General features: G+C 36.4%; 1 protein-coding gene across 1 annotated transcript; it reads right to left on the reverse strand.

Annotated features, from left to right (window-relative positions):
• Window positions 1–4,098: 4,098 nt before the first annotated feature.
• On the reverse strand, window positions 4,099–6,159 carry LOC110116746 (GATA transcription factor 4). The gene is made up of 2 exons (XM_020850446.2): window positions 5,330–6,159; window positions 4,099–4,904 (listed from the first exon to the last, which is right to left on the reverse strand). The coding sequence occupies exons 1-2, from the start codon at window positions 5,624–5,626 to the stop codon at window positions 4,245–4,247; spliced, it is 957 nt and encodes a 318-aa protein (XP_020706105.1). The 5' UTR covers window positions 5,627–6,159; the 3' UTR covers window positions 4,099–4,244.
• Window positions 6,160–7,323: the final 1,164 nt, after the last annotated feature.

Raw genomic sequence — 7,323 nt, forward strand, 5'->3', positions numbered from 1 at the left:
TGTTCAATAATGGTAGTTGGACAGTGTTTAGAAGGCTGTGGTCCGATTATGATCCAAATGTAGTGTGAAGTTGTGGTTCGATGGTGGCAGTGTTTCGATAATGGTTTTCAGGAAATCATCTAATGGGGATATTCAAGTAGTGGTCTAACAATGATAATAAGCTTGTAATGTGATAGTGATGGTAAAACAAAGGTCTGACAATGGTGCTTCGGTGGAGCTTCGGGGTCCTTAAAATATTTGGGCTCTCTTAAATTTCAAGTAAGGGCATCCTGGCTCTTTTCATATAAAAAGTGGGGTCCTATTTATATATTTTTAAGAATGGTTTGCTTTATGAATATAGCTATAAAATCCATAATATTTTATATGACAAACCCAATTAATTCTCTTGATCATAAAATGTTATTTTTATCATTTAAAATGAGTTGAAACGAAGTGATCTTGTGCTCTTTGGATTCGTCTTGTGAGATTGAGAGATCCATTGGTCCTTGAATTAATGTCCTAAACTTTCCTATTGTGTTTCATTTGTTGGATTTGGGTTCACTCAATCTCAAATTAGACCACTTTTATTGTCGTTAGGTTCATCTCGTTGAGACATACAGTCTGACTACAAGTTTGCTAAAATTGTTATTTATATGGTTTTAAATATAAATTTAGGTGGCTTTGAACTTGAATTTAGAAAGTTTCTACATTAACAATGCATCGAGATTCGTATTTGATCAACCCCATTTTTTATGAACTATCGAGCTTAATTAAATATTATGGATATGAAATTTATCTTTTCAGTATTGACAGCTTGAAATAAGGTCTAATGTGCTAATAATTTGGCTTAAAAAACATTTCAAATATGATTGAGGTTTTTATACAATAAACTTATATGTACTAAAAATCAATGTATTCTAATAAGATGATTTTTTTCTTTTTGAAGTAAACAAATATGAAGTCTTAATTGGGCCAATGTTATATTTTGTGTGAAGTGTTATGACCCAGCACACAAGTCACCTTTAGGCCCCCATTTGCTGTACGAGAGAATATTTTAAAGAACTAATAATTTTATATTTTGCACATGAAAATAGAATTATTATATTTAAACACCTATTTTTTAGTTTTAAATTTAATTTAATTTCATATTAGAGATCATTGAAATATTCTTGGATGTAATTAAAATTTAATTGGAGTGAATTTAAGGAATTGGCTCTATTTAAATAGTAAAAATATGAGTTCAAGAAAAAATGTATAAATAAATAAACTTAAATTAATGAGTGATTATTTCAAATAAATAAATATCTTTGTTTCGTGGCCTTCAAATATTGTCGCCCAATTCTTCGAGGAAAAAATTTATAAGATTATTTTGCGCCAAAATATATTCATGATATAAAGATACAATGATAACATATTTTATGAGAAAAATATCTAAATAATTTATTAGATAAATAAGAATTAATATATCGCTAAATATGATAGTGTTATGAAGAGATGATTTAGTTTCTTAACCTCGAATAAAGATTTTGAAATTTAAATACAATGCCCACGAGATATTAGGTTTATAAGCGAAAATACGAAAAGTGAATAGGTATAGCATAAATGAAATAGTTTTTACTAGTTGTTATCCTAGCTTTGAATAGCTTAGAAAAGAACTAGGCAACTTAGAAGAGACTAAGTAGCAGAGGAAAAAATTAGATAATTGTGTTGCACCCTAAGCAGTGATCAAAAGATTGAAATTATTTATAATCCGAGAATTTTTCTTTAGTTCATAACATATTAAGATGTTTATATTGTGCATATTTTAGACTTATTTATTTTTAGAAGGCATATTTTACTCAATTCTACTGAAACTTATTAATCCACATAGATATTGAAGAGTAAAAATTGTACATTCCATCGACCTAAATATTGAATGAAAGATCACTCATATAGCCCAACTAATAGAATTACATGGGAGAAGATCAACATGAGCTAATGACAGGGAAGAGACAACAACTATCACCAATAAGGTTCTTAATAGGAAATTGGAGAGTATCATCTAAACACACAGCTCATTGCCATAAGTCTAAGCATAGCATGAAAGAATGGCTTTTTGTGGTCAAAACTATTGGAAATAAGTCATCCATCATCAGAGAAGTAATCTTTCGGTGGATTTTCATAGGCCTACAGTATGCCAATAAAAATCCCACCATAAATACTTTCAATGCGATAAAAAAATTACTATAGCAACTTTTCGTTCATATGACGTCGGTCGATGCCTAGCTTGAAATTGTCAGAATCGGGCATCCTACAAAAATCACCACCCAAAGCTCGCCAAAATTTCTAACAATCCGATGTTTAGGCTGTCAAAAAATTTGGTGAGCCTTAGACATCAAATTTAGCTCCTCCATGCCCATATATTTATACATTTGGCTATTTATCCCTTGGAAACTTTTATTAATGTGTGTGTTTATTCATAAAAATATGAATATGTATGGCCATCTTACCATGAACAGGATGGGCCTAATAGCCTTTAATGTTTTATTGATGTGTGTGCATATTCATATTTTTTTGAGAATCTAACCTATGGGTTGTTATGTTCAACTACAATATATTTATTTTATTTGTTATAACTTATGTGAACATATCATTGATACAAAGTATAATCTAACCATTTTATCTTTATATATATTTTATTTGTATTCATACTCTAATTTATAATGGGGTTTATATGAAACTTGAACATTTTGATTTTTTTGAACCATAACTCATCTCATTTTCTTGTGGATTTCATTAAGAAGGCATTAATACCTTTTTAATTCTCTTTTGGTTGGCTTGCCTCTTTTGATTTTAGTTTTCGTACAGATAATTTTGGTGGGAACTAATGGATTCAAGTTTTATAGCTTCTTCTAGGGTTTTAATTTTTTTCAGTTTTTCTCCTTCTAATATTGTGAATGAGAACTATAAAGTTAGATTTGTTACTCTGAATATATTTGGGCTGTGACCTGCCCATATTTTGAAAAAAGTATTTGTGCAACACATTAGCTAGTAATATCTTGTCTCAAAAGGCTTCTTTAAAACTACTACATTCTCTTAGAGGTTTGAAAGATTTAAACTACTATGTTGATGAAGTTAATAAACTTGCCACTCCTTCTGAATTTTCTTTTTTTGGCATTATTCTATGAAAAGATTGGATATTTTCTTTAAAAATTTGTTTTTGTAATCCTTGGGGCTTATTGATCCAAAATATATTCTAATTAGGGTTAATAATGAGGCTTATAGTTGAACTTTTACTAATCGGCCTAGTTATCTTATATTCTAAGCAGGGTTTTCAAATGATCACTTTTAATTATTATTTAGGCTAAATCTCCTCAAGGGATGTCAATAGATGATATGGAAGCATCTCACATTTGGCTACCGCATCATCAAAAGTCATAGGTAAAGCATAATGGTGAATATGTTTTAAGGAGCATTTTATTGATTCTTCTACTGCTTAAAAACAAGTTAGCTGTAACCTACTTGAGAAAAGGCCTAATATCAAAGGATATGATGCTAATGATGATATAAACCCATGATGGGGGACTTTTTTTTTTTTTTTAAGTTTATATGTGTAATTTATGATAAATAATTTCTCTAGGTTTTTCTTAAGAAAAAAAAATATAATAAATAGTTAAAAGAGATAAGGTGATAAAAAAAAGTGACTGATATTCATAATCGAAATTAAAGTAAAATTTTAATCCAAAAGTTATTTAAATTAAAATTTTGTGTGTCAAAATATTACTTTTAAAAATATTAAAAAATTATCCCAAATAAGAACTTAAAATAAATTTGGGAAAATTATCAGCTTCTCCTTCAGCAAAATCCTCCTTATTCTTCCAAGTTCATAACAGTCCAAAAGTATAAGGCTGGCTTATCAACTTCTGGTCAATTCCTGTTCTCCCTCGTCACGTGATCTGTTCGTTTCACTTTGTCACGTAATGCTCACGTGGCAAGTCCGTTAAAATTTTTGAAGAGGGAATCAGAGTCGCAGAAAACTGGTCCAATGATTTATAGGAATAAATCTGACCGTCCGACAAGTCGGCTATTCTGCAATAATAATTTATATGAAAAAAAAAATTATATTAGAATTTCTTGAAAGGACTCGAAAATTTTCAAATTTATATGGAAGCCGATTCGGAAAGGTTTGTCATCGGGATATCCTCATACAAAAATTTTCCAATTTTTTCGGAGGAGTTTAATGGAAGAAGAATTAAAGAACGGCGGCGGACGGCCACGACGGCAAGTCAGTAAACGTTGTAGTCCTGGTATATCATCTCCGTCCCGGCGGAGGCAATGGAGGCGGAGGGGAAGGTGGCCGACGGGGAAGCATTGTCGTGGCGGCGGAGTATTAGAAGCTCCTTCTGGCGGCGGAGCTCCATGACCTTGCGGTGAGAGTTGGAGTGCTGCGTTAGAACGAAGGTTGGGCTCGCCGCCGGCCGATACTCTGGCACAAGCCGGCCGGACTTGAACCGCACGCCGCAAGCGTTGCAGAGCGTTTTCGGTCCGAGAGGACCAGTCCGCCACTGCGGCGTCTTCTCGGACGCGCAGTGCGTGCACTGCCGGACTCCACCGCCGTCCTCCACCGTCTCCCCCGTTGCGAGTTTCTTCCTGCTACTTCCCTTGGTCGTCGGGAAATCTGATGAAGATGAGGAGGAGGTCGTCGAGGATGAAGGCGTAAGCGACGACCAAGCAGAAGCCGCGTGGTGATTCGCCTCTGATTCAACTACAGTAAGCACACCGCGGGATCTCTTGCTCCTCGCGCCGCGGACGACGTTGGATACGTCGGCGCGGTGAGCGGTAGCGTTAGGCAGCGCTGTCTCCGCCGCGAGTGATTGGACAGGTACATCGGAGAAGGAATCCTCAACGAACTTTGACAGCCATTCCAGCTCTGCAACTTCATCGCTCTGCCAAAAACATTACACATACAAAGCGATATCAATTGAAGTAGCCATGAATTGTTAATCGTAACTTAGATATGCTGGCATTAATAATCTGATAAGGAAATTTTCATAAGATCACGATTAATATTTATCAATTAAAAAACTTTAATAAGATTAAGCAAAAAAAGACAAAACTTTAACATTATCTATTAGCAAACTACCTTATTTATAGAAAAAAAATCATAATTTTATTTATTTTATTCATCCAAGAAAAAGAAATTAAAGTCAAAATAAAAATTTTATTATAAAGAAGCATAAGAGAACTCTTGATTACTGATATTCATTCTATTCATTCATCAGCTAGCTTCACTCGGGCACTACAGCAACAGAAGAGAACAATTCCAAAAGTAGCCATAATGGATATATACTTTGTTTAATAAGCTGCTTACAGGTATGTAGATATCGTCAGCAAAGGAGGCATGGCGTGGATAATGGTATTCTGGGTTGGAAACGTGGCCGGCGGAGAACTGCGCCGCCGGAACCAGGTTAGCCTCGGCAGCAACCGAAGAGGAAGAAGACGAAGAAGCGAAGAGGTCATGGTGGCTAAAATCAAGCAACTCGTCAACCCTCAGCGTCGTCTCTGCAGCGGCCGGCACCCCGTATATATATGCCGGCGCCGAAGCCGAACCAAACCCCGCCGGCATCCCCACTCCCATTCCAAACTCCATCTCCCATTGCCGCGCCATAACAAAAACTTCCAAAATGAACAGAGAGCAGAAGACGTACACCAAGCACTACTGCGTGCAACTGGCAGGAAGGAGTAATGGAAGACAGACCAGGATATATATCTATATATAAATAGTGAGAGCTGATACGAAAAAGACCTAATTAACCAGCACAGGTAGAAGATGAATTTCTTATTACAGTAACTATATTTGAAGAGGGTAGAAGAAACCAGTAATAATGGCTTGCGGTGGAAACAGAAGCTTAAGCTGCCTCATGGATTGAAGCCTTCAACAGGCCCATCCTCTTCCTTTAAAGCCCTCAATTCACCCGCTACTCTGCTCTCTCTCTCACTCTCTCTCTCCTCCATGTGAGCTTCGTCATTTATCACTATTATATAGTGTAAGATGTGGCCGTCCTGCACTGGATCCCCACTTCCTCCTCGAGAAAGAAAGCATATGCGCTTCTTTTGTGTGCTGGTTCCATTCTGATAAATTTGATAATTTCACCTTCATTTCGCTCTAGCTAGTGCTTAGAAAAATGGCTATGTACGCCATGGTAAGGAACAAATACTGAGAAATATGGAATGCGTTTATCAAAGGATTCATTACTTGTTATAAAAGTCAGCTGGTGAAGAAATAAATGCAAGCACAATGTCCGATTACCGCAGCTTCGCCAATAAGAGTGATTGATCGCCGTCCATTTTGACATTTTTAACGGTCAAGATTATTCTGGACTGCTTAGGCAATATTTATTATAAAATAATTTGAAAGTGTCATAAGAAAATTATTTGTTCATTAGTCCACCTCACTAAATGGCATCGACTTTTATAGAGATATTTTTGAGAGGAGAGTGTTCTGTTTAAAGCGTTGGTGGTGGGGTGGGTTGAGGGGGACACGTGGAGTGTCGGGATGTGGGGACCACCATGCTCGTGGAGCGCGTTTACTTCGCCGTCTGGATTCTCCTACGCCAATCCCGGTGAGCCGCCGACGTGGGAAGGAAATTTGGTGCACTGGAGCTGAACTGCACCCAGCGCGAACCCACCTGACAGCTGTAATACAGGAAGGGGTGGTAGCGGGGGGTGTTGTGACTGGATTTCTCCATTGGTTGGAAAGCGACTGTGGAGTCGACGGCGACGGCGGGGGTTGTACTAATGAGCATCAGCCGCCTTGCAGCGCGCGAGGCCTGGCGCGGCGTGCCCGCGTCCGCCGACAAACGGGGTTCGTACGGAATATCGGTGCAACTTGACGTGGCGTGGGTCCCGCATTTCAGAGAAAGGAGCGTTCGCCAGCTGTACACCCTTGCCCTTCTGTACGGCGCATGCCCACCATGGGTCCATGACCTTACCCAAAAAAAAAATTCTTGCTTCCATTTGCTAAGCGGTACTTTATCAGGTAATTCAAACTTTTGTTTTTGTTAAAATTTTAATAACAACAGTAAGGTATATTTTATATATTAGCAATATATAAAGATTTAGTACATAAAATATAAATGATAGGATTATGTGAAAAACTCGTAAAAGAAAAAAAATCATAAGGCCTGGCTCAACCGTAAAATCTACTATATAACAAAAATTATACAAATATTCATCTATTTTCATTGTTGAAGAAAGGGAGATTATAAAGACCAAGCATTCACATAGGGATAGTCTATGTCTAACAACATGGCTTAATTTTTTTAATATGAATTATATAAATATATATCCACAAGCAGACAAATA

Source organism: Dendrobium catenatum, unplaced genomic scaffold (genome assembly GCF_001605985.2).
Source record: "Dendrobium catenatum unplaced genomic scaffold, ASM160598v2 fragScaff_scaffold_621, whole genome shotgun sequence".
In the NCBI taxonomy this organism is placed as follows: domain Eukaryota; kingdom Viridiplantae; phylum Streptophyta; class Magnoliopsida; order Asparagales; family Orchidaceae; genus Dendrobium; species Dendrobium catenatum.

Coding starts and splice junctions, on each gene's coding strand:
- LOC110116746 (XM_020850446.2), bottom strand. CDS start 5,626: ATGGCGCGGCAATGGGAGATGGAGTTTGGAATGGGAGTGGGGATGCCG. Junction 4,905..5,329: donor CTGACGATATCTACATACCT/GTAAGCAGCTTA, acceptor TGTTTTTGGCAG/AGCGATGAAGTTGCAGAGCT.